General features: G+C 35.3%; 2 protein-coding genes and 1 long non-coding RNA gene across 8 annotated transcripts; 2 read left to right on the top strand and 1 right to left on the bottom strand.

Annotated features, from left to right (window-relative positions):
• The first annotated feature begins 12,776 nt into the window (after positions 1-12,776).
• Positions 12,777-17,041, top strand: LOC100261280 (cyprosin). 4 transcript variants are annotated; one of them, XM_019225384.2, is made up of 14 exons: positions 12,777-13,294; positions 13,948-14,315; positions 14,404-14,464; positions 14,566-14,660; positions 14,749-14,861; positions 14,952-15,120; positions 15,228-15,267; positions 15,466-15,530; positions 15,602-15,715; positions 15,817-15,881; positions 16,151-16,307; positions 16,400-16,519; positions 16,610-16,698; positions 16,782-17,041. In XM_019225384.2, exons 1-14 carry the CDS (start codon positions 13,261-13,263, stop codon positions 16,867-16,869), a joined length of 1,578 nt encoding a protein of 525 aa, XP_019080929.1. In that variant the 5' UTR covers positions 12,777-13,260; the 3' UTR covers positions 16,870-17,041. The 4 variants fall into 4 exon arrangements, with proteins under 4 accessions (XP_019080929.1, XP_059598759.1, XP_003633616.1 ...); XM_059742776.1 differs by lacking the exon at positions 12,777-13,294 and adding an exon at positions 13,403-13,425; XM_003633568.4 differs by lacking the exon at positions 12,777-13,294 and adding an exon at positions 13,554-13,671.
• A 2,171-nt stretch (positions 17,042-19,212) lies between these two features.
• Positions 19,213-21,347, bottom strand: LOC100249447 (uncharacterized). Its single transcript, XR_009467630.1, has 2 exons — positions 20,998-21,347; positions 19,213-20,687 (listed from the first exon to the last, which is right to left on the bottom strand). It is a non-coding gene; the product is annotated as an uncharacterized LOC100249447 (long non-coding RNA).
• Positions 21,348-22,374: 1,027 nt separating this feature from the next.
• LOC100266485 (aspartic proteinase A1) lies at positions 22,375-26,922 on the top strand. Of its 3 annotated transcripts, none has more exons than XM_002276327.4 (14): positions 22,375-22,453; positions 23,611-23,978; positions 24,061-24,121; positions 24,255-24,349; positions 24,438-24,550; positions 24,690-24,858; positions 24,961-25,000; positions 25,309-25,373; positions 25,505-25,618; positions 25,719-25,765; positions 25,951-26,110; positions 26,195-26,314; positions 26,437-26,525; positions 26,603-26,922. In XM_002276327.4, the coding sequence occupies exons 1-14, from the start codon at positions 22,390-22,392 to the stop codon at positions 26,685-26,687; spliced, it is 1,590 nt and encodes a 529-aa protein (XP_002276363.3). In that variant the 5' UTR covers positions 22,375-22,389; the 3' UTR covers positions 26,688-26,922. The 3 variants fall into 3 exon arrangements, with proteins under 3 accessions (XP_002276363.3, XP_010659762.1, XP_019080768.1); XM_010661460.3 differs by lacking the exon at positions 22,375-22,453 and adding an exon at positions 22,477-22,602; XM_019225223.2 differs by lacking the exon at positions 22,375-22,453 and adding an exon at positions 22,652-22,762.
• Positions 26,923-27,212: the final 290 nt, after the last annotated feature.

Genomic DNA, 27,212 nt, shown 5'->3' with positions numbered 1-27,212 from the left:
AGCCTAGTGGTAGTATCACCCGTTCTATTTTAACATATAATCTGAATCATTAAAGAAAGAAATTTTTTTTTTTTTTAAAAAAAAAAGCACCATTAGGGTTCTATTGGGTGTCTTATATGTATTGTTTTATGTTTATTTCAGTCGCTGTCTGTGACAATGCAAAATTATTTAAAGCCCACTTGGGAGCTATTAATTATTCTCAAGGCAGAAAAGACAGAATGCTAGGCTTTGTGCCATGATATCAATGCCAATAATTTGTACTAGGGATCATGTTTGGTCTTGGAAACATCAAGGAGGGGGGCATTCAATGATGGGCTCCTTCAACTGAAGATCTTAATTATTTATGGTAGAAAGTCCCTCTCTCTCTCTCTCACTCAGCAATCAACCCATTGGATTACAGTCACTGGGCACTTATAAACTATTGGGTGGACCTAGCTCAGTTGTGGGTGATGGCAGACACATTCAACCATCTACTGGGTCTCTTGAAAATCAAACAATCAAACAAATAACTTCCACTTAACTTGCATGTCCATGAGAAGGCAAGTGTAAATATGCCAAATTGCAGGCTTTTGGGTTTTGAGCCGTGGCATTGAAGAACTGTGTCTTGGACAAGAACTAGAATGTAATCAGTCTTAGTAGTGCTTTGTTTTTTACCCAACATGTTTCCTTGTTGGATTCCTTTCCCCTTTCCTCCCTTCTCTCCCTCAATTCCCAGATGATAGCCTAATCGGCTAATTGGGCCCCTGTTTTTATCTTCTTTTACAGACTCGAGGGCCAAGCCTCCCTACAGACACTATTCCTATGAAGCCAGGCATCACAGCATACCCTCCATGGTCCACCTCTTTCAGAATGAGCATCTAGTGGACCTGCAGGTCATGCAAAGTCAAGGATTACTGACAGACAAACTGGACTCAGAATATGCTCCTTCTCAACCAAACAGTACTCCAGAAGATAGCAGGATTTCATGACAAAATGGTCCATCCGTCATTCTCCTATAGGATGATAAAAAATAATTCAAATTGCACACTCCAATGTGGGGAATCATAGTGTAAACTAGCAGTAAACTTATTCCCAGACAAAAGAACCCTGCCCCATACATTAAGCACTTGTTTTCATTACAAATCCAATTTGTCTTCATGGCCCATCTAGGAGCTGCAAAATGACTCCATTTTTCCTTGAGAGACAAACAGACCAAGATTAATTTTTTTGCCTTTCCAAATTATCTTCTATCCCCCATTATTAACCTAAGTTATTTATCTTTGTCTTAGGCAACTATATATTGGGCTCACATTTGGGACTAAAGATGTGGACCAGCAAGGCAAAGCAGTGGCTGAGCTGACAGAAAAGATAAAGGAAAGTGTGTATAGAAGCCCCTAACATTAATAAAGGGGTGCAGCCAACTTACACAGATGGTTGAGCTCAATCATAGATACAGCCCCATAAGCTGCCCACTGAAGACTCCTAGGAACTGTAATTCTAGGACTTACATGTCTTTGATCATGCAAATCCTCTTGAAACGAATTAAATTTGTCTCGTAAAATAGCAATCAATGAACCATTAATTTCAAACTCAACAGCAGTACTACTTTGATGATTTGATCATGACTTTCCCTTGATTAATAAACAAACATCTACAACAAAAATAAAAAATGAAAATCATGCATTAACATCATCAATTACTCAAAATTAATTTCCAATTTCAAAGCGTCAAGTCATGGATAAGATTTGTGTTAGCAAGGTAATGCATTTCATGGCACAAAATTTTGTTTAGAGACCAAAACCTCTTATGATTTATGTAACATTTCTACATAGGAAGGTGTAAATCCTTCATTTTATCTTACTAGCACATGTTATTCTATGTGTTCTTTTTCATTTCCTGTTGCCTTATAACTGTCCCACAATTGTTAATTGTCACTCATTTGGTACTATTTTTGAGCTACATTTGGAGATTCATTATCGATGAATTTTTATGGATCCCAAATGTGACTTTAGTGGCACTTTAGTTTAACTTATTTAGTTGTAATTTAGTTTAACTTATTTAGATATACTTTAACTTGGCTTACTTAGACACATATTAGCTTAGCTCACTTAGTGACACTTCAATTTAATTCACTTAGATGCACTTTAATTTAGCTTACTTAGAAGTATTTTAATTTAATCAACTTAGTTACATTTTAGATTTAGCTCACTTGATTGCATTTTAGGAAATTTTATAGTTATAGAATAATTCATTTAATTGCACTTTAGTTCATTTCATTTTAGGTGTACTTTGAGACAGTTCTTCTAGATGCATTTTTGTAGTATATTTTAAATTAGTTTATCTAAGTACATTTTAGGATTTTTTTTAATTTTAATTGTATTTTAAGATAGTATTTCATATCACGTTGCATGACATGGAGTTGTTTGGGAAATCGAAATTGGGGAATGAGGAGAATTTTCTAAGGTGTACATGACGTGGAGAATGGAGATTGTTTTTTTTTGGAAAGGTGAGATGGGGAGTTTTAAATTAAAGAGGATTCCTTGGTACACACGATTTTGATTATTATTCTTTTTCACGCCGCCATATGGAGTTTTGGGCAAAGGTAGCGCATGGAGATTTTTGGAAGAGAGTTTAGACTCTCTTTGCATGAGGAGTCTTTTGAGAAAAGGGTGTGACTGCCACTAGGATTCTAAGAAAGACACGGCGCACATGGAAGATTTTTGAGGACTCTTAGGGAGGCACACATGGCTACCACATATTTGATATCTGATATACACATACATGGAAATTTTTTAATATGGGAAAACTTTTGAGAAGGAAATTTGGGATGTGCACCACTGCCTTCGGTTTTTGAAAGGTCACTTGCCAATAGGAGTTTAGGGCGACAATGGATAGCTTTTGAAACACAAAGATAATAGAATGAGTTATAATTTATTTGTTACCAAAAAAAAGCAAATTTGAATAGGCTTCAATATTCTCAACATAATTTTCAGAAGTTGATTCTTGAAGTTATTAGAGGACTACACTTCATCTGTTGAAAACTTTTCCTAAATCAATCATTATGACATGAGTAACCATTGAGAGAGATTTTTTGGAGAGGTGGATTGTCATTGGAGACTTGGGGAAGAGGGGTTTTATATCATATTTTTGGAGACTCACACACATTGGAGAAAAGGTGAAGTTTTGAGAAAGAGACATCCATGACTTGGCCAGATAGGGACCTAGGACTATCACCAATTAATTTTAAAGAAAAGAAAAGTCAAAGTCTTAAAGATAAAAAATGTGAGAAGAGAAGCAAGTTCGATCCTTTTTAGGAGAAAGGCATGCTTTCTTTAATTAAATTTGATATCTTAATCATGATCATCTTTCCATTTTTCCATTCTCTTTCTCTCATGCTTGAATATTGAAATTATATATGCTTTGGGGTGGAAAATGATTGTTGTTAATTGGATATTATTGATGAATGGTTGATTGATCTTATGTTGATCGATATTTATTAGAATTGAGATTATGATTATTTTCTTTTAGAAATCATTATCATTTAATTCAAGCCATTGGAAAAATCATGATAATTAGTTTTGCATGAATCTAATTTTAGTTAGGTCCATTCTTATCTTGGCTTCTCTCTTTAGGTAAATTGATGTTTGTGTTTCATTCCTACTGTCACTATTTGTTGCATTACTGACCATTCAATTGAAAAACTAGAATTGAGTGGCTTAGGGGTTTTTTTAAAAATATTTTGATGTTTATATGATATTTCTAACCTTTTAAACTTATCAATCAAATTTTATTTGAGCTTAGGATTTTCTTTTAATTGAGCTTAAAATGTTTTTTAAATTGAAAGATCTAAATTGGTTTTTGCATAGGTCCCATTCTTGTTTTGGACACCTGGACTAATTTTGAAAAAATAAATAAAATTTTAATTTTCTTAATTTTATTTGATATTTTTCCTTTAATATAAACTTCTTGAAATTAATTTAAATTAATTTTAGGATCATGCTTTGTTGAAACTAGATTTCCCGAGTGGGAGAAAAAAAAAAATCTCTTTTCCTACACTTACTACATCGACCCGTTTTGTAGTTAGGAGCTGTTTGGTTTTATTTAAAAATTCTCCTTATGTGATTAAATTAAGTTGTTATTTTTCCTACAAAGTAGACATAGGTGTTGTAAATTTTTTATTTTATTTTATTATACTTCTAAATTAGTCAAATAAATTTGTTTTGATCTAGTGCCCAAACCTGTCATGTTTTACTAATGTATTTGTGATTAAATCTGTTATTAACTTGTACATAATTTAATGATTGACCTTTTGGGTTATATCCTAGACACATGGTAGATGTTGTCCATTTTTTTTCATGATGCAATTCCTATCTTTAGATATTCTTTTAGGATTTATTTTGTAAACGTATCTGTTTTGACCAATATTGATTATTCTGTAAAGTGTTCCTAATATGAATTAATCTAGTATTGATTGATACATAGTTTAATGTTTTGGCCATTTGGGTTGTAATCTAGATACATAGGACATCGTGTTCATTTTTTATTTTTCATGATGAAATTCTATATTTACATTTTTTTTTTTCGGATTGATCTTGTATGCTCCCCTATTCTATTATGTTGTTGAATATTCTGAAGGATGATGTCTAATGTTTATTTTGATTAGATACCATCTCTGAATATTTTATTCATATTTTTTTTAATGAATATTTCATTTTTGCCCTATTGAGTATTTTGTTCATTTTAAATAATTATTTTTTTCTTATGCATAATAGTGATTTCTTTTAATTTTGATCTATATTGAGGGCATGTCGCACATTTTAGGTATATATCTCTTTACATCATTATCATTCTTTATATGTCTTATTAAGTATGCTTTGTGAATTTATGTATGCTAAATTCATTATGGCCTATGTATTGTTATTAGTTTTGATTTTTTATTAGAGTTAATTCATGTTATGTATGATGTGGGATTTTTAACTAGATTGTTTATATTGTTGTTAATTGTTGAATTAACTTTTATTATTTTATGAAAACACTAGACTTGTTTTTAAGGTACATACTTTTATTTCTTATTTTATTTTATTTCATTTGATATGCGTGAGTATTCTATTATTATGTTCTTATTTGTTATCGATGTTTTCAAAATTGGACCGAATATTGAACCAGAAAAGTTATCGGTTCATGATTCACTGGTCGGACCAATGGTTGAATTAATGATGTTATAAATATATAATTTATATTTTATTAAAATTAAAAATAAGTATAAGAATTTTAAATATATATAATTAAAAATTTTAATAATATTTCATTTTTTATATTTAATATGTAAAACTAAATGATAAAGATAAATATAAATATGTTAATATATTAAACTTTATAAAATAGAATATGTATAATATTTAAATACGAAGATATATTTGATGAGAAAATTTGGATACAATGGAGAAAAAAAACACTCTCACACACTCACTTTGATACAATAAAACTCTCAAAGATACAAAATAAAAACAAGAAGAAGAAGAACACAAAAAAGGCTCAAACAAGTTCTTGGAACTTTGTCCAAAGACTATATTTCCTCCCACCTCTAGAAATCTTTAGGGAACTAATGGAAATAGTCTTGGGATTGATCAAGCCTTTTCACTTTTCTGCATAAGATTTCAAAAAGAAGAAAAGTCATATAAAACACTCTTAGGGTTGAAAAAAGGTTACAAGGATGAGAAAAACCCATTGTCTTCCTCAATTTCTTCATCTTTGTAACATTCAAAAATTAAATCATATGTTTAATTCACACATTAAACATGATTTAATCTCAAATGTGTAACTCTCTTACACTTAACCTCTTAAGTTTATAAAGTTACAAAGATGAGAAGACTCATTGTCTTCCTCAACCTTTCAAGTTTTGTAACATTTCAAAACTTAATCATATGTTTAATTCACACATTAAAAGTGTAACCCTTCTTACACTTTATTTTTCAAAAGTTATTTTCAAAAGTGTAACTCTTCTTACACTTTATTTTTAACCAACAATATATATATATATATATATATATATATATATATATATTTATATAAATATAACAATCCCCCACTTGGTTAAAAATAAACATCAACCCTTATAAGTTTAACAGTGAAAATGCATAAAATAAAATATATTTCGATTTGAATTTTACCTTAGTGTAATTGTCACAAAGCTCCGTTGAAATCCCAGGTTGCTTGTAGCATTGAACCAGTTATTTCTTGTAACGAAACCGGTAACAACACACACACTTCCACTAACCACACGAGTGCCCATTATTTTCTTGCTTAGCACTTTTATGGTCATGTGCTCAATCCATTCATGAACTTTCTTGAAAGAAACTCCAACTCTCATGAGAGGCGGCACCACCCCTAAGTTCACATAGGTGAAATTCTTCCAGCATCCTTGTTACCTTTAAGATGCTTGTCACACATAGACTAAATTTCATTAAAAACTTTAAGCTTAACCCTCCAACGGTAACAACCAGCATTAATCATCACAGATGGAACTCACATGTTCTAATGCTGCCACAACCCACTTATCAATGACTTGTTTTTACCCATTGAACTTAAGACTAGTCATTTCGTAGTCTTAAGTTGGGTTACCATCATTGGTGAGTTTTATTTAAGGAGTTTTAGTCTCATCCCTCTAGATGTTATCCTTACTAAATCTCTTGTAAGAGGTTTAGTAAAAGGATCCTCCAAGTTTCCACTTGACCTCACAAATGAGATTGAGATGATTCCATTTTGAATCAATTGTCTTACATACTCATGTCTAATGCTTATATGTCTAGACTTCCCATTGTACACTCCACTGTACGCACGAGCTAGAGTGGCTTGACTGTCACAATGTATCGACACTGTTGACACATTATTTGCAGTAAAAGGGATGTCCATCATGAGATCCCTAAGCCACTCAGCTTCTTTTCCAGTTGCAGCTAGAGTTATAAACTCTGCCTCCATGGTTGAGTGTGATATACAAGTCTGTTTCTTGGATCCCCAAGAGACAGCCCCACCACCAAGTGTAAACACCCAACCTGTGGTAGATAAATTATCTTCCACACTCGATATCCAGCTTGCATCTGAATACCCTTCAATTATAGTAGGAAACTTTGAATATTGGAGGCTTAGTTCTTTGGTATTCTTTAGGTAACCAAGAACTCTACCAATAGCTTTCCAATGTTCCACACTTGGATTGCTAATAAACCTACTTAGTTTACTAACTACAAATGAAATGTCAGCCCTAGTACATTGAGCAGCATACATAAGACTTCCAATTGCACTTGCATACTCAAGTTGAGCCATCGATCTACCATCATTTTTTTCAAGTTTTATACTTGAATCAAATGGAGTATTAGCATCTTTAATCTTGAGATGACTAAATTTGCTAACTACTTTCTCAATATAGTGGGTTTGGTTCAAAGCATAACCCTCACTATTTCTTTTCACTTTGATACTCAATATAGTATCAACTTCTCCAAGATCTTTCATCTTGAAGGTTGAGGATAGAAACTTTTTCATTTCTATTATTCCTTTCATGTCATCACTCAAGATTAACATGTCATCCACATATAGACACATTATGACCATATAGTCATCACAAGTTTTAGAATATAAGCATTTGTCCACATTGTTGTGTCTAAATCCATCCGAAAGAATATCATGATCCAATTTTTCGTGCCATTGTTTGGGAGCTTGTTTTAAACCATATAATGATTTGACAAGCTTACACAATTTGTTTTCATTCCCCAGTAGAACAAAACCTTCTGGTTGTTCCATGTAGACCTCCTCATTGAGATCCCTATTCAAGAATGCCGTTTTGACATCCATTTGATGAACAAATAGATTATGAATTGATGCCAAAGCAAACAATATCCTAATCGATGTTGTTCTAGCCACCGGCGCATAGGTATCAAAATAATCAATACATTCTCTTTGTTTAAACCCCTTAGCTACTAATCTAGCCTTAAAGGTTTGAATCATGCCATTGGTGTGATATTTCCTTCGAAATACCCACTTGCACCCTATTGGTTTAGATCCTGGTGGAAGGTCTACCAATTCCCATGTTTGGTTGGACATAATTGAATCCATTTCATCATTAATAGCCTCTTTCCAAAAAGCAACATCTCTAGAAGCCATAGCTTCTTTGTATGTTTTGGGATCCTCCTCTATTTGAAGTACTATAGGAATTTTTCTTATAATATCTTCTCTATTTCCTTCTACTAAGTAAAAGGAAATTCTTTAAGAGTCAATCTCATCCGATCCCAACACTTTCTCTTTTCTAGCTCTTTGGCTTTTCCGAGGCACAATGGGTTGCTCAACAACCTTTGAAGGTGTCTCCTCTAGAGACTCTCCAACACTAGTAGGTACTTGAGAATTGCTATCACTCAACAAATTCTCAAAGAACTCTACCTTTCTTGATTCAATTATCACATTAGACTCCAAGTCTAATAGCCTATTAGCTTTGCTATTTGAGGCATAGCCTACAAATGCACACTTAATGGCTCTTGGACCCAATTTTGTTTTATTTGGATCCGTTTTCTTGCAATAAGCAAGACACCCCCACACTTTGAAGTAACCTATATTAGGCTTCCTTCCTTTCCATAACTCATATGGAGATATCTCATTTTTTTTCATAGGAATTCTATTCAAAATATGGCAAGCAGTCAACAAAGCTTCACCCCACAAATTGAAATTCAATTTAGCATGCAATAACATAACATTCACCATTTCCAAGAATGTTCTATTCTTTCTCTCCGCTATGCCATTGTGTTGAGGTGTATAGGGTGCGGTGCACTCATGTATTATGCCATATTCTTCACAAAAAGAATTGAATTCACTAGAGAAATATTCACCACCTCTATCACTTCTAAGCACCTTAATATTTTTTCCTAGTTGATTTTCAACTTCGGTTTTGTAAACTTTAAAGGCATTGAAAGTTTCATTTTTGTTTTTCAACAAAAACACATAGGTAAATCTAGAACAATCATCTATGAATGTAAGAAAATACCTATTTCCACCTCTTGTTAACATGCCATTAAGTTCACAAAGATCACTATGTATTAAATCAAGTAAATTAGATGATCTCTCAACACTATGAAAAGGCTTTTTAATCATCTTTGATTTAACACATATTTCACATTTTTCAAATTTCTTGGTATCACAAGCAATCAAACCACATTTCACAATCATTTTAATAGTGCTTAAACGAACATGTGCAAGCCTATTATGCCACAAAAATAAAGAATTTGAATCATACATATAAGCGGAAGTAGACGCCATTTTATTGATATTGTCATTGGTACTAAGTTTGATCATCCCATCACAAGAATACCCCTTTCCCACAAAGTTCCCTGATTTGGTTAAAATTAGCTTACCGGATTCAAACACTGCTTTGATACTCGGTTTGCCAAGCAAATCTCCACTAACCAAATTTTTATTCATATCGAGGACATACAATACATTTATAAGGGTAACCCTTTTGCCAGAGGTAAAAACAACTTCAATAGTGCCCTTGCCAAGCACCTTGGATCTTCCTTCATTGCCCATTTGAACCTCTTGATCTCCCTTTGCATCTTCAAAGGTCTTGAAAAGAGATTTGTCATAGGTAACATGAACTGTGGCACAAGTCTCATACCACCATCCTTGCACATTTCCTTGGACAACGCACACATCGCTTAGTGTTGCAATGATCTCCTCATCAATTGCATTCACCACAACCCCTTTTTGGTCCTTTCGGTACCTACACTCCCTAGCATAATGCCCGGGTTTTCCACAAACAAAATAAGGACCTTTCTTGCCCTTAAATTGCTCTTGATTTTTCTTAGGGCTCATATAATTTCTAGAATTCCTTTGTTATTTTTACCTCTAGGATGATTGGCCTTTGAAACCGCATTGGCTTTGTTAGTCCCACCATTGGACTCTTCCACCATTTTGTCTCTTGATCTCGATTCTTCCTCAATGCAAAGATGTTTTTGAATCTCTTCCAAGGAGTAATCTTCACTCTTGTGGAGAATCCTCTTCCGGTAACCTTTCCAACTTGATGGTAATTTAGCCACAATAGCACCAACTTGGAAGGCCTTCGGAAGTTCAATTTTGAGAACTTTCAACTTATTCACAATTACTTGCAACTCATGAATTTGTGGTAAGAGAGGCTTTTCATCAAAAAATTTGAAATCTATGTATTGAGAAATAAGAAACTTTTTGGTACCTTCTTCCTCGGCTTTGTACTTGTTTTCAAGAGCCTCCCAAATCTCCCTCGCGGAATAGGTGTTGGTGTAGAGATCATATAGCCTATCGAATAAGGCGTTCAAAATATGACCCCTACATATGAGCTCATCCTCCTCCCTCTTCTTCCTTGCCGCCACCACTTGAGGTGTGTCATTTTCCTTTGGTTCCGGTAACGGTGCCAAGGTAGCATCAAGGATGTAGGAAATCTTAAGTGCTGTGAGAAGGAATCTCACATTGTCTTGCCACCTAGTGAAGTTGGAACCATCAAAACGATCCAACCTCACAAGGTCTTGGTTCATAATCTTGATAGTCTCTCATTCCATTGAAGAATAGAGTCTTTGATTGATGAGAAAATTTGGATACAATGGAGAAAAGAAACACTCTCACACACTCACTTTGATACAATAAAACTCTCAAAGATACAAAATAAAAACAAGAAGAAGAAGAACACAAGAAAGGCTCAAACAAGTTCTTGGAACTTTGTCCAAAGACTCTATTTCCTCCCACTTCTAGAAATCTTTAGGGAACTAATGGAAATAGTCTTGGGATTGATCAAGCCTTTTCACTTTTCTGCATAAGATTTCAAAAAGAAGAAAAGTCATATAAAGCACTCTTAGGATTGAAAAAAGGTTACAAGGATGAGAAAAACCCATTGTCTTCCTCAATCTCTTCATCTTTGTAACATTCAAAAATTAAATCATATGTTTAATTCGCACATTAAACATGATTTAATCTCAAATGTGTAACTCTCTTACACTTAACTTCTTAAGTTTATAAAGTTACAAAGATGAGAAGACTCATTGTCTTCCTCAACCTTTCAAGTTTTGTAACATTTCAAAACTTAATCATGTGTTTAATTCACACATTAAAAGTGTAACTCTTCTTACACTTTATTTTTAACCAACAATATATATATATATATATATATTTATATAAATATAACAATATTTAAGATAAAAAAATTACAACATTTAATTTAATTACATATTTATGTATTTTGTTATTTTAAAAATTATTATATTAACTTCATACTTATTATTGATAATTATTACAAAAATAAACATTGATATAAATATTTATATTTATTTAAATGTTTGATATGATAAATATTTATAAGAAGTATAATAGATTTAGCAAATTAAATGTTAAAATGGTTGTGTAGCTTAGTTGGCTCTAAACTTGTTTCCATAAGCCCATGTTCAAGTTTCCATCATGCAAATTGCAAATTTCCCTTTTATTACAAGCGAAATGCATCTCACATCGGAAAACTACAAGTCAAAAGTTCAGTATAAATATCTTGCACATCTACATATAGTGAAATTAAGATGATGGGCCTGGAATAGAAAAAGGTTGGGCTTGTAACTTGAATGACCCACTAAAGTTTTGGGTCAAATATGGGTTGATCGACTCTTATGAAACTGGTCGATTTATCCGACTCGCCGGTTTAGGCGGTTAGTTGGTGGTCTAGCCTTGAACAAACTCATTTCATCGGATTAGATCGGAACAACCATTTTATTGGTTGAATTGGCTAGTCTGATTTGGTTTCAAAACAAACGTCATATGTTCTTGGTATCCACTAGTATACCAATCAATTGTTATAATTACCTCAATTTAATTAGTAAAAACCTAGTGCTTTGTTATGATACCTTCCCGAAAATTAATATAAACTCTAGACTTAGACTTGAGTTTTTAAGAATATGCTTTTCCAAATAATGAGTCATTTTCAAGGTTTTACTTTTTATTTTTCTCATTAAAAATAAATAAAAATAAGGGATGATTCCAACTTTTAAAAAAATTAATTTTTCACAATAAAAAGTAAGTCTCATTATTAAGTCGAGACATGGTAAAAATAAAATAAAATGTGGGTTCACAAAAGGTTATGCATGACCAAACACAAAGCAAATCTACATGAACAATCCAATGACTGTTATCCTTCGTCTGAAACTTTTTCAAGAACATGGCTTTAGTATTTCATCACCTTAGACGACCCAATATGGCTACCATAGTTGTGAGTGTTAAAAAGATTCAAGATTCGGACGCGGAGAGGATCCTGTCCTTTTAGACCCAAGGTATGCCCTTGCATGCTGATCGGGCGAAAGACATTATTAGCTGGGGAGTTTGGTTGGGGTATAGCACATCTGTTGAATGATAACAAAGGTGTCCTAAGATGAGTTCGACGAGAATAGAAATTTCGTGTGGAACAAAAGGGTAAAAGCTCATTTGATTTTGATTTCTAGAAAAATAATGAAGTAGAACATACCATACTGCAATCTGCAAAGAAGCCAGAATCTCAATCCTCCTGTTAATCTAGAACAGGATTTTGCATCAGAATTCAGAAGCTTTTCATCCTCCAAGCCATTTAACACCTCACCGATACAATTCAAAGCTTTCTTTGCAAAACCCATCCACCATGGCTTCATCTTTTAGCCAGCTAGTACTTACAAAGTAGCAGGTTGCCAATAGGGAAAAATGCATACAAGCCAAATTGAAGAACACTACACTAGCAATTGATCAATGCAATCAATATACATCTAACTTCTTTGACTATGCTTTTAATAACGCATTATTCTATTTAATATAAAAAATAATCGCACTCACGGCAGATAATAAGAGATGACCCATTTATCTTCAATATCTAAGTATTTTAGTAACAATGCTAATGCTGAAAACAAAATCTAAGTTTCGGCTTTTATGAAACATCTTTCTGACTCCAACATTTTCTCGAACGTTTAGAAGGCGAACCCTGGGACAGACACTAAATACAAAGATGCAGAGGGGGATTCATCGTTCAGACATACCTGGCAGGCGTTTGGGCAAAAGGGTTTCCAAGTATTTAACAGGGTTTTTGTGAGTGTGATTGTGATTTCTCTCTGTGAATGCAGGGGTGCAATCATTGGTGAGAGAAGATATATAGAGGGGTTGTCCCTGTGGGAATTATCCTCGATGACCAAACTTTTCTTGGCCCATTCCTCCCTGTTAATAGTCAAAAAGGAGTTCTAGGAAGAATCAAAATGTTAGGCCAAAAGGGTCCAGAAAATGAAGAAGAGAGCGAACGGAAAAACACTTCAAGGTGATGTCTTTTACTGTTGTCCTGATCAGCCTGTAGAATGATAACTTCAGCTTTTAACTTTCTACTTTCTTTGCATTCTAGATTTGTAATGATGGGAGATTGAAAACGTCTCTTTTAAGATGGGAGTGTTGGTACGGACTCAAATCTCAACATCACACGTACTTTCCTTTCCTTGCTTGTGTATAATCCAATTTTTCTCATGGAAATTTCTAGGCAGTTTCCACTACCAACCTCAAGAACTTCCACCATTATCACTAGTATGTAAGCCTACAAAGTCCCAGCTGTGTTCCTATTATATTCATTAAGCTCACGGCCTCTCCTTTACTTAAATATCTCACCCTCAACTCTATTTTTTTTTAACTCCTGCTCCAATCAAGGTCAGCACTTGCCACTTTATATTAACGCATGCATGAGTCTTTTCTTCTGGTGTTCTTTTCCCTCTTTTGAATGCATATATTTGGTGGGTTCAGTGGGATTTATCACCTGTGTTGTTTGTTTAATTCAGAATCTAGCTTCTCCTTCTGACTTGGTTGCGTTCTATATTCTGTATGGCTTCATTTTTAGATATGGGTTTGATAGTCTTCTGGGTCATGGATGAAACAGATCGAATTCCCATCTGATCATCTTTACCATTTGTTCATTCTTTGCAACAGCATTTCTAGCTATGAAAATGAGGCAAGGGTATCTTTGGGCGGCTTTCTGCTTGTGGGCTTTGACATTTCCTCTTCTTCAAGCTTCCTCCGATGGCTTGGTGAGAATTGGATTGAAGAAGTGGCGCTTAGATTATAATAGGATTAGAGCTGCCAGAATGGCAAGAAGGGCAAAATCAATTGGGGGTGTTGTAAAGAGCATGTATCAAGGTTTAGGTGATTCAGATGGAGAGTCAGTGCTCCTAAGGAACTACATGGATGCCCAATACTATGGAGAGATTGGCATTGGAACACCACCCCAGAACTTCACCGTTGTATTTGATACTGGAAGTGCCAATCTTTGGGTCCCCTCTACCAAATGCCATTTCTCAGTGAGTTCTGCTGAAATTTCAATTCTAAATGTTACCTGTTTATACTTTCCTTAATACAGAATTGATTAATTCATTCAACTTTGTACAGATTGCCTGCCTTTTCCATTCCAAGTACAACTCAAGGCTGTCCACAACATACATTGATCTGGGTAATTTTATCAGTCCAGTGTCCTTCAGTTTTTCCTGCTGTATAGGTGCTTGGTCTGTAGAAGACTTATGCTCAAGTCTTTCATTCCAATTTGTGATCCAGGAAAAGAAGGTGAAATACATTATGGGTCTGGATCAATTTCTGGTGTCTTCAGTCAAGATAACGTTCAAGTTGGGAGTATGGCTATCAAAAATCAAGTGGGTTCTTATTCTGTGTTTGGGTTTCATTTTGAACTGATACTCTGCCTGTTGGCTGCATTGATGGTCATAATGAACTATTTTTCAGGTTTTTATTGAGGCTACACGAGAGGCAAGCCTTGTATTCGTATTGGGAAAGTTTGATGGGATTCTTGGGCTCGGTTTTGAGGAAATTGTTGTTGGGAATGCCACACCAGTTTGGTATAGTTTTCTCTGAAATTGAGCTTTGGAACTGTGATTTCAATTGTTGTGGGGTTTTTTTGAATGCAATGATTCATGATAAGAGAACAGGTACAATTTGCTTCGGCAAGGTCTTGTGCAAGAAGACATCTTCTCTTTCTGGCTAAACCGGGATCCACAAGCCACCGATGGAGGTGAGATTGTTTTTGGTGGTGTCGACAAGAGACACTTCAAGGGGCAGCACACTTATGCCTCAATCACTCAAAAGGGTTACTGGCAGGTGAGTGAACTTAAGTAAAAGTTCCAGGCCAAATTAATCCCATTTTCATTCATTCCCTAAAACTAACTGATTTCATTTTTTTTATTTTCTTTTTTTTGTTCTCACAGTTTGAAATGGGAGAGTTTCTTATTGGATACCAATCAACAGGTGACCCTATAGAATCTGAATTTATCTTGTTAATATGTTGCCGGCCCAAGTTTTTGTTTAATTTCCCAGATACCGATCTTTTTTCCATATTACATTATTGAAGCTGAAGAAAACCAGTTCGCTACATTTCCATTAGTACTCTGACAATCTAACAAATCTGGGAAGCCTTCAATTTTGTGAATTTTTTTTCCATTTCAGGATTTTGTGAGGCAGGTTGTGCAGCTATTGTAGATTCAGGAACATCCTTAATTGCTGGTCCAACGGTATGTCCTTTGTTCTTTTTCAGACAATGGTTTTTTAGCTTCAGTTTTTCTGATTGGCCTATCCATTTCAGGCGATCGTGACTGAAATCAACCATGCAATTGGAGCAGAAGGAATCGTGAGCCAGGAATGTAAAGAAGTAGTTTCCCAATATGGAAACATGATATGGGATCTTCTAATATCAAGGGTGAGTGAGTTTATCATCTTTGCCACTTCCCATTCACCATACATTACTGTAATATTTAGCTTCCAAGGGAAAATGTTAAAACTTAACTTTCATGTAAACAGGTACAACCTGATGCAGTATGTTCACAGATTGGTTTATGTAACTTCAATGGGTCTCAGATTGAGAGGTCAGGAAGTTCATACTGGTTCATGGTCAGTTCATTCTCAAAGTTCACATTATAAAATCCATCTGCTCTCGGAGGGCTCTCACAGGAGCACTTTTCAGGAAATGGTTGTTTTCTGTTAGAACTTCCTGCAGATTTTATTCAAAACAGTTCCCCCATGCTTCAGCTAATAGATTTTGTTGAAGGGCTTCCCCCCAGTTCACTTCTGATGCAGTTACATATTTTCCAAAAATCAATACCTTAACTTGAAAGCTAAACGGAATCTCTTGCAGCCCACGAATCAAGACAGTGGTTGAGGAAGAAGACGCGAGAGGAACAAAAGTTGGGAATGAAGTTTGGTGCACTGCTTGCGAGATGACAGTGATTTGGATCCAGAACCAGCTAAAACAAAGAAAAACAAAGGAGATAATATTCAGCTATGTAACTGAGGTGATTTACTGTGAAAAGATATCCTCAGTTGGGAAGTCTTCCCTAGCAGTTTTCATTTGAGTGTCAAATATTGAAATTTGTATGTTTTTCAGCTCTGCCAGAGTCTGCCAAGTCCAATGGGAGAATCAGTAGTTGACTGCGGTAGAGTTCCCTACATGCCAGATGTTACATTCACCATTGCAGATAAGCATTTCACCCTGACCCCAAAAGAGGTTAGATTTCATTCTCAGGTTGTCTCTTCCAGTCTCAATGTCTCTGTATTCATACTGCCATTACTTCATAAAAACCAATTTACTTTTCAGTATGTTCTAAAAACTGGTGAAGGCATTACAACCGTCTGCCTCAGTGGATTTATTGCTTTGGATGTGCCTCCTCCTAGGGGTCCTCTGTGGTAAGTCATAGTACAGTCAGCATCCAAGATTAGAAGTTATGAGCCTTTTTTTCTTTACCCAATGTGTATGCTGTAATTTGCAGGATTCTTGGAGATATATTCATGGGGGTTTATCACACTGTATTTGACTATGGTAATCTCCAAGTGGGTTTTGCTGAAGCTATGCAGTGACTCTCCAATCTCCAACAGTCTCCTTACATTTATTTACTGATCATCTGTTGCTTCTGAGTAAAGCTTATAGGGCATTTATTACGCAGATTGTGATCCCAGTTGTCATAGGTTGCATAAATGTAATGTTCATATATTTGCGAGAAAATACAGGTCATTCAATGTTTTAACTTCACATAGGGAACCATTCCTCTTCTCAATCCAACTTAATACATATAAACTACATTGCAGGTCGAAGCTGGCCTTAAACAAGGTCGATTCTAAATAGACATTCTGAAATCACATTCAAAATTGACCAGGCTTGTCAAAACAGGACCAGAAAAAAGAAAAAAAAAAATCTGTTTCAATTTTCGGCTTAAGTTCTGCAGGCTTTGGAATCTTTCACAAAATTCTGGAAGATTCATATATTACCAACTGCTCCAAAGTTGAGCAGCCCTTTTGAAAGGGAATCTGCAGCAAGTTAAGTGATGTAAGGATCTAAGAAAATGATGAATCAAGATTTGGAGAGATCAGTTGTCTGTGTCAAGAAGTTGGGATGGCTCCACATGCCTCCCCTGCCACGTTTAAACCAATCAATTACCTCATGATTGTCCCTTTCAACCCCAGAAGACAAAGGTAATCCTAATCTTTTTCTGCCTCAAAACAAGGAGAAGGAAACCAACACCAAAATCTCAGAATAAAGGGATTATGCTTTGGAACCATCTTTTTCTTTTGATGGGAAAGTCTGAAAAGACTAAAAAGATGGTTAAAGTAGTACTCGAAATGGCTAGTTTACACAAGGCAGGCATATACACTCCTTTCAGAAATGAAAACTAGTCCATATTAAAAATATATACTACTAAAGAGCCACCTCATTCATTTGAATGCCAGAGTACATTATGTCAAGTGACCTCCTTCTCAGCTTTACTGCTCCTGTTCTTTAAAATGATCATATATTGATATGGGACGTTATGCAGTATGCTGTGTGAATGCTGGGTTTTGTCACAAAAGGCTCGATTGCAGCAGATACGTCAATGCCAATTCTGATCTTTTTGAACCACTAAATTGTAGCTTAATTTGGGACTTGCTCACTCTCCACTCAGTTCCCCACATCTCTATATTTAGTTAGTGCTTTTTTTTCATGTCTAGTCAATATAGGCAATTGTAGCATGGAGGGTTGTATAATGATTGGAATATCCATCTACTACAACTAAACCATCTAATTATGAGTGCTGCTACTTCCAGTTACATTTTCAATCAGATCTTCAATGAGCAGTCATATAAAAACACACTTCAGTAATTTTTCTCCTTTGAAGTAAAAGAGCTCATTTTGGTGTTTATTGAAATTATAATTTGTGACAATGAAAAATCATGGAAAACCCACTTGTGAGTAGTATACAAAAACAGTTGGGTATCCTTTTCCCCGCTTTTTGGTCTTTGGAACATCACGAAGGGGGGCATCTCTGAGCAATCAGTCAGTGTTTAGTTAAAAGTTAGAACCTATTCAAAACAACAATCAAGCTCCTTAATAAATTAGGGAAATAAATATGTGATGAGGCTTAAATATATGACCTCTCACCAAAGGGCGTCATAAAGGCTTAAACTAGTAGAATTTGACACAAAGTGGTAATCCTCTGCACTGATGCTGTTAGGACCTTTACAGGGGTGTCTAGAGGCCACAAGACAGATTTATAAACTTTCTATTCAATGGAGGAAATGAAATTGGTTCCATGGGAATCACAGGATCAGCCACATCCAAATATTCAATATGACAAAAGAAAAAGGTAATAACCCATTTGGAACAGAGGTTTCTTTCAAGCTGGCCATGAAAACATCAGTGCTCCTCATCTTAGGAGTGAAACAGTTGGAGAACATTTGGAATAGGTAGTGATTAGCCACTGCCACATAGTGATCATATTGAGAAAACATGATAACTATTTGCTATTTTGGTTTGGTATGAGCTGCATGAAATGTTAGGTGAAAAAAGAAAACAACTTCCATACCACTGGCTCCCCAAGATCTTACGCACTGCTACTGGATAAAACAGCAATTCGATAGTGTGCATCGTGATCTCGATTCTTTTCCTAAGAATTTTCTTTTTCGTTTTGTCTAACATGTTTCCCTTTCAGTAAAGATCTGTTAGGATGCATCCAGGTGAAAACTCACACGAGTCCCACTAAAAATCAAGGGTTACACTTGTTTTCAACCAAACAGTACTCCTGAAAATGATCTCTTCATGAAATGTCCACCAGAATTTTCCTAAAACTGAACTGATAAAATTATCCTAAATGCCGAATCCTTCATTCCCCTAAAAGAAAAGAGCAAAAACATCTCAAACACTACATTTCCATTAGCATAATCACAATGTAAACTAACAGGAAATTTATTTTCAGTTAACAGATACTAGCCCACACACTGAGCACCAGTAGTAGTTACATGAAATTAGCCCTGGTATTCTGTGGAGGAAATACAAAATAAAATCATTTTCCCACACGAGACAAATAGAAGAGTACTCATTCCCGTTCCAGTTTGAATACCTCTTAGTAATCTAGCATTATTTTTTGTTGTCATAAGCTGCTATATTCTGCGGCTCACATGCAGGACTAAAGAGGCGGACTAGCAAAGCACTGCTCGAGCTCACAGATACTGCTCCACAAGCTGCCCACCGAAGACTTCTGGGCACTGTAATTCTGGGACCTGCATAAGCATTAAAAAGTAAATATATATAATGTGATTCTAGCAAAATAGAATTGAGTGAGTGGAATTTTGGTATAATTACTAGCGAAGATGTCAAAATATAAAGAGCTAAAGTAAAAGTAATTCAGTTTAAAGATTAAACACAGTCCACTCCACCCACCCAAAAGAAGTTTAAGGTCTAAATTTTGTCCTATATGGGTAGAGTTTTTCTGACTTCCTCTTCTCTTTTCCATTTTCACTCACCAAGGAGCCAAGTTGTGTAATCCTGACAATGTTTATTTTAACTCTCCACGGTGTTGGAAGAAGTGGTTTTCGAGTATGGTAGGTACCAGGTGGGTTGCCTTTCATCACATGGATGTATTTCAACAAAATAAGGTTTTGCATGCCTTCAATCATGAAAGTCCTTTTGGAACATTTTAAATAACTAGTGTAAGATGTCAATCAATGTAACTTAAACAGCAGAACATCAGTTCAAATTTCGTTAGCTTTATTTTGAAGATTTAGTAATGAATAATCTTTTGAAGAAGAAAACAAACATCCCCAACATCTGGACAATGCATAAACAACTTTTGTGACACAATATTCCAATCTCAAAGCATCAGATCATGGATAGGCCCTTCTGTAAAACATATAAACATTTATGATAGCAAGAAAATGCATTGCAAGCAGAATAGTTTTTTTGGATATCAAAACCTCTTTGCTTTAAATTGAATAAAAACACTACAGCTGACCTTTCTAACTAAGAAGGTTCTGATAACTATCAGAGAGCCATAACAAGAGAAACCAAAAGTGAATATAAACTAACAATCACTTGAGTAAAGATTGAGGATAAATCAAGAGCATGGCTCCAGTCTTTCATCACCTTAATCAAACCAGCATGCTACCAAACTTGGGGCTCTAATAAAAATCCAATCATACAGAGCATTGACGATAAAATAACAACGAGGACCATACCGTAATGCAACCGACAAAGAATCCAGAATGCGAATCCCCCACCAACAGTAAAAAGTCCAGCGGTCTGTTTCATTAATCTAGAACAAGGTTTGGCATCTGACCTCATAAGCTCCCCATCAGAAAACCCAAAGAGACGCCTCAAAGCCATTTAACCCCTCAATGATATAATTCAAAGCTTTCTGTAGAAAACCCTGCACCATGGCTTCACACTTTAGATAGTGCTTACATAAAAAGTGAGCTTCCCAACAAGAAATGGAGCAAAATGAACCCAATCCAAATCGAAGAAACACAACACAGGCAAGTCCATGCAATCAAAAGTAACAATCAAAGCAGATAATTAGCGATGACCCATTATCCATCTTCAATTTCTGAACATATTAACAACAATTTTAATGCTACAAAAGACAACAAAATCAAATTCTGGTTTCTATGAAACAATTTCTGACTCCGCCATTTTCTCGAACATTTGGAGGGCTAATACGATACAGAGGCGTTTTTTACCTGGTATGTCTTTGGGCAAATGGGTTTCCACTCTTCAATGTCCCTTAGGGTTTTCCTGTTTGTTGTCTGTGACTGTCACTATGAATTTGACGGTTTGCTTTAAAGCTCGACCGGTTCTGTCCCAATAAGCCAGCCCATTTGTGAGCCCAGTCTGATAAAACCCGGCGGTCATCTATCAATGGTTACTTCTTTGTGACTGCCTTTGAGCCAGCCCATTGGCTTCATGTTTTTTTCTTAAATCTTGAGTCTTGACGAGTGATTGTAAATGCTAATAACTTTTTTTGGCATTTATTTGAAAAATGTGGAACCAGTCAAGGTATCAAGAAATATCAAGAAATTAGGTTTAGGTTTTGTTTGGTAACATTTTAAATAATGATTTTTAAAAATAGTTTTTGAGAATAATTCTTTTATTGTTTTAACAATAATAAAATTTCGTTGAAAATAAAAATGTAAATAATGATTTTTTCAATTTATTTTCTATGAACCTACTAATCACTTCCTATAATGCAAAAGTTTTCAAAATATTCTTTATATTTTTAATTATTTCTTAAAATACTCTACAAAATATAACTTATATTTATTATTATTATTATTATTTGAAAAAAAAAAGAATAAATTTAAAAAAAAATCTTTCAATTAATTTTGTTTTTCAAACCTATTTTTGAGTTAAGAAAAAAAGGTTACCTAGAAGAGTTCCATAGAGCTGTTGATTTTTGTGTATTCTTTTCCTTTGAAATAAAAGGTTTGGTATCAATATTTATCATACATTGATTGATAATCATATATTAAATAAAGGGTGGGAAGGTTCTTTCCTGTTTTTATTGGCTATAAGTATTTTGTATATATATGTGTATTGTGGTGTCCTTTCTTTTTTTTTAAAAAAAAAAAATATTCCTGCATGTTTGTTTATTAAAGAAAAATGTACAATAATAGACAAGAAAATTCATTTAGGAATAAAATTGAAAATAAAGATTTTTACAACAAATGGGTACAACTAGCATTACATAATATTGTTATTCATTACCCCTGTCTAATTTGATAGACTCAATGATCCAAATAATGTCTTCATTTGTTAAAATTAAATGGGAGAGAGAATTCATCACACTCAAAAGCATTTGCGGGAGAATGCATATTTGGGTGCCGCTCCAAATTTGGGTCTGGTGAAAACATCTAAGAAATATATTGGATATATTTCCAGCAAAGTTTCTAATAATCAAAAAAGGTTTTCTAGGAAAAAAAATGAAAAATGAAAAATTCTAGGCCAAATGGGGCCCCCATATAGCGTTTTCATAAAAGGTTTGCTCTTCAAAATGATAGCTTTTTATAGGCAGTTTTGATCATCTAAAATACAGGTGCTTTCCTTACTGTGTCCTTTTTATTCCATTGTTTGTAATGGAAATTTCTCAGCAGTTTCCAGTAACCCTCAATGGAGTCCCCCATCTGTACTGCAGCAATGGTGCGTATGGCTTTCCTTTCTCTCCACCAGGTAGAAGTGGGGTCACATAACATTTCTTTGGTTACAGACAAACTGGGTTCACACCTACTTCTCCTCACTTAAATATCTCAGCCTGAACTCCATTTTCTTTTAACTCAGCTCCAATTAAGGTCAGTGCTAAGACTTGCTACTCTTTGTTGTTAATGCATGCCTGGGTGTTTTAGTGTTCTTTCATTTTTTATTTCATACATTTGAGGGGTTTAGTGGGATATATCACCAGTTGTTTGTATATGCACCCAAGTATCCGGGTTCTCCTTCTAACTTAATGCTGTATGGTTTCATTCTAAGATGTGGGCTTGATAGTTTTCTTCTTTTGTGTGTGTGAACTTTTGAGTATACTTTGTTAGATCATTTTCTATGAGTTAATTAGCACTTTTTTCTCGTGGGTTTCTTACTTTCTGGTGTGATCATTAAAAAAAAGAAAAAAAGATTTGAGTTCTCAGTTTCTCTGTAATATAAGAACAATACACCAGGTTGGGACCATCTTCTCTTGTTCCACCATGTTGATGTGCTCTCAGTATTTAAGAAAGAAAAAGATTTTCTGGATGGGGTTGTTCAGCCTTTTCCTATGGCTCCTAATTGCTAGAGTTTGGGTTCATTTCATTGTTGGCCTTCATCTCTACAACTAACTTTGTCTCTAAATATGACACCTTCCCTATTTTTCTCCTTGAAATCATACCCGAAAGTAATGGAAATGAATGTAGTAGTGATATAAGCTGTCATGGTAAACTTTTCTCTGCTTTAGGCCATTTCAAAGACACTATTAGGTTTCTTAAAAACAGTATAAAAATAAATTCTTTTTGCAATAGATCTGTACTTTATATCTAAGATCTTGTATTCCAACTTTGTCAAAGTGATCGTCAGTGAGCATCTTGTTTTTCATGTGGATAAACTAAATAAATTCTTTTTGAAATACATCTGTACTTTATATCTAAGATCTTGTATTCAAGTTTTGTCAAGGTCATTCTCAGTGAGCATCTTGTTTTTCATGTGGGTTTACCACATACATAATAGGCATATTGTTTCTTACTAATTTCCCAAACACTCAGCTTTTGGTGACTACAATTTAAATACCAGACCTGCTTACCTTTTTACCTTTTTTTCATTCTCTGCAACAGCATTTCTGGCTCTAAACATGAGGCAAGGAGTTGTTTGGGCAGCTTTTTGTTTGTGGGCTTTGATATGTCCTCTTCTTCCTGTTTACTCCCATGGCTCGGTGAGAATTGGTCTGAAGAAGCGGCCCCTGGACTTCAATAATATGAGAACTGCCAGAATAGCACAAATGCAAGGAAAAATTGGTGGTGGTGTAATGAGCAAGTATCATGGTTTTGATGATCCAGATGGAGAGTTTGTGTCACTGAAGAACTATTTGGATGCTCAATACTTTGGGGAGATTGGTATTGGAACACCACCCCAGAACTTCACTGTTGTATTTGATACTGGCAGTTCCAACCTCTGGGTCCCCTCGTCCAAATGTTATTTTTCTGTAAGTTCTGCTTAATTTCAGTTCTATAACCTCTTTATACTTCCTTAAATACAGAATTAACCCATTCATCACACGCGTGCAGATTGCTTGCTTTTTCCATAACAAATACAAGGCAAGGCTGTCGAGTACATATACTAAGATTGGTAATGCTGTCAGTCCTGTGTCTTTTAGATTTTCCTGCTGTTGATAGGTACCTTATCTTGAATATAGGACTGTTTGTGGGTTTTCTGTTCATGGGACCTGCACTCAATTCTTTCTTTCCAATTTGTGATTCAGGAAGACCTGGTGAAATACATTATGGATCTGGATCAATTTCTGGTTTCTTCAGTCAAGATAATGTTGAAGTTGGGAGCCTTGTTGTTAAAGATCAAGTGGGTTCTTGTTTAGATTTTGGTTTTACTTTGAGGTGATTTTCTGGATTTTAGCTGCATTGATGGTTATGAATGTACCGGTTTCCAGGTTTTCATTGAGGCAACACGAGAGGGAAGTCTCACATTTGCACTGGCAAAGTTCGATGGGATTATGGGGCTCGGTTTTCAGGGAATTTCTGTTGGGAATGCTACCCCAGTTTGGTATAAATTTGTCTGAATTCAGTTTTTGAACTGTGATTTGCATTCCTGTTTCACTGGAATAAAAAGGAGATGCATTTTATTCTCTTCTATTTCTTTGCTTCTGGTGTTTTGAATGCAATGACTCATGATAAGACTACAGGTCCACTATGCTTCAGCAAGGCCTTTTGCATGAAGAGCTCTTCTCTTTCTGGCTCAATCGGAATCCAAATGCCAATGAGGGAGGTGAGATTGTTTTTGGTGGTGTTGATAAAAGACACTTTAGGGGGAAGCATACTTTTGTTCCAGTTACTCAAGCGGGTTACTGGCAGGTGAGTGGATTTAATTAGTTGAAAATTCAAGGCCAAATCAATCATATTTCTATGTATTGATTAAAAGTAATTGATATATTTCATGTCTTTTCATTTTGACAGTTCCGAATGGGCGATTTCCTTATTTCAAACCAAACAACAGGTGATCTTACAGAATCTGAAACATAGCTGGGATCTCTTATTTATCTTTGTTTGATCATTATTCATTTCTCTGGGAAAATGCGGGCAACTGACATGTAATATATTGCATGCTCAAGTTCTTGTTTAGTTTGACCTTGAAGTTTTACACACCAGTGAGTTTTCCCAGATATCCATGTTGTTTAGAAAAATAGGACTGCATCCAAATACATTATATATTATCAAAATTCAAGAAAACCACTGTGAGAACCCTAATAAACCTACCAAATTTTCACTTTCATGGATTTTTTTTATTTTTTGGGTCCTTTTCAGGTGTTTGTGAGGGAGGTTGTTCAGCAATTGTAGATTCAGGAACATCCTTAATTGCTGGTCCAACGGTATTTCCTTCCTTTCTTTTTGGCAACTGGTTTATTACTAGAAGGATCTCCGGCTTTGCCGATCATTTTTCCCTTGTTTTCCTTACAATAGTTTCTAGCTCAAGTTTTTCTAATTAGCTGATCGATCACAGCTTGTTGTGACTCAAATCAACCATGCCATTGGAGCAGAAGGGATTGTGAGCATGGAATGCAAAGAAGTCGTTTCTCAGTATGGAAACATGATGTGGGATCTTTTAGTATCAGGGGTGGGTTTGTTTATTCTTTTCCACCACTTCCCATCTACCATACACATACTCTATTTTTAGCTTCAAAGCTCATTTTTATGTTTAATTTTCATTTAAGCAGGTACTACCCAGCAAAGTATGTTCACAGATTGGTTTATGCATGGCCAGGTAAGAAAGTTCATACTGTTTCATGGTCATTTCATTCTCAATGTTTTTATAAATTCAATGTGTTTGTAGCCACATCTTTTGGGATGGCTTTCTCTCCAATGCCCTTCTGATTATTTCTTGGGTGATAAAAGGGTGGCATAGTCCAAAAACTACCATAACTTGAAACTGAGTGTTCTCTGGTGCAGCCCTGGTATCAGGACAGTGGTTGAAAAAGAGAAGATGGAGTCTGTTGAGGAAGTTGGGGATGTTGTTTTCTGCAATGCTTGTGAGATGATTGCTGTCTGGATCCAGAGCCAGCTGAAACAAATGAAAACAAAGGATAAAGTGCTCCGCTATGTGACTGAGGTGATTTGCCCTTAAAAGATCTCCTCAGTTGGGAATTCTGTTTGGTTGTCGTGTTGAAGTACTGAAACTTTCATGTTTTTCCAGCTGTGTGGGAGTCTACCAAGTCCAATGGGAGAATCGGTGATTGACTGTACTTCAGTTGCAAACATGCCAAATATTACATTCATCATTGGCGATAAAGCTTTCGACCTCACTCCAGACCAGGTCTAATTTTATTCTAACATGTCTCCTCCAGTCTCAGTCTCTTACTGTTCAACTATTCAACAGAAGTATAGTTTCGAAATCTCTGATCTTCCTCCTTCTGACATTGCTTGATTAACTTTCAGTATATTCTAAGAACTGGAGATGGCTCGGCCACCGTCTGTCTCAGTGGATTTACTGCTTTGGATGTGCCTCCTCCCAAGGGTCCTCTCTGGTGAGTTATCTCTGACTCGATTACTACTCATTAACTCAGTAACGATGATGCCTTACGCTGAGATTACATGCATGCAGGATACTTGGAGAGATATTCATGGGGGTTTATCACACTGTATTTGATTTTGGGGATCTAAGAATTGGTTTTGCTGAAGCTGCTTAGCAACTTAGAATCTGCAACCGCTTGCTTCTTTTTTTTTTTTTGTATTTTTTTTTTCTAATGTAGTTGTGAAGCAATCGAATGATGGAACGAGCTTGTTGGTGATTGGTGATGGGTTATGCATAATAGCGAGTATTATATTTGGAAGTTCATAAAAATGAATGTATATGTGTGCAAGCGCGTGCGCGCCTCCTGGATTTTGAATTTGAAATACATGTAGTCCACTGCTTTAATTTTAGATGTTCCTCGTTCTCAGAAAAGGTCCAAATAAAGATCGGTTAGCCACAGTTACAGCTATGATGCGAATGCCATTGACAGCCAAATACACTAAAGCTAAGTTTCAAGAAAGATCAGAAGCCGAGTTGTAATGCAGTACGGGGCACAAATGACGAACCCAGAAAATTTAAACCTGTGACCGCATCAAGCTGAGGACAAACACCCAGTGCGTATCCAAATTATAAGGACTTATTTTCAAGGACACTAAACAGATGTGTGGTATACTTGCTACTAATGCATTTGCAGGCCTAA

Source organism: Vitis vinifera, chromosome 14 (genome assembly GCF_030704535.1).
Source record: "Vitis vinifera cultivar Pinot Noir 40024 chromosome 14, ASM3070453v1".
NCBI lineage: Eukaryota > Viridiplantae > Streptophyta > Magnoliopsida > Vitales > Vitaceae > Vitis > Vitis vinifera.
The sequence above is the reverse complement of the archived record's forward strand: the minus strand, read 5'-3'. Positions and strand labels throughout refer to the sequence as shown.

What these genes read in the sequence shown, in the direction of transcription:
- LOC100261280 (XM_019225384.2), top strand. Translation starts at nt 13,261, where the DNA reads ATGAAGAAGAGAGCGAACGGAAAAACACTTCAAG. An exon ending in CTCAAAAGGGTTACTGGCAG is followed by an intron (nt 15,121 to 15,227) that starts GTGAGTGAACTT and finishes TTGTTCTCACAG; the next exon opens with TTTGAAATGGGAGAGTTTCT. An exon ending in GGGATCTTCTAATATCAAGG is followed by an intron (nt 15,716 to 15,816) that starts GTGAGTGAGTTT and finishes TCATGTAAACAG; the next exon opens with GTACAACCTGATGCAGTATG.
- LOC100266485 (XM_002276327.4), top strand. Translation starts at nt 22,390, where the DNA reads ATGGAAATTTCTCAGCAGTTTCCAGTAACCCTCAATGGAGTCCCCCAT. An exon ending in CCTTAATTGCTGGTCCAACG is followed by an intron (nt 25,374 to 25,504) that starts GTATTTCCTTCC and finishes GATCGATCACAG; the next exon opens with CTTGTTGTGACTCAAATCAA. An exon ending in TGCTCCGCTATGTGACTGAG is followed by an intron (nt 26,111 to 26,194) that starts GTGATTTGCCCT and finishes ATGTTTTTCCAG; the next exon opens with CTGTGTGGGAGTCTACCAAG.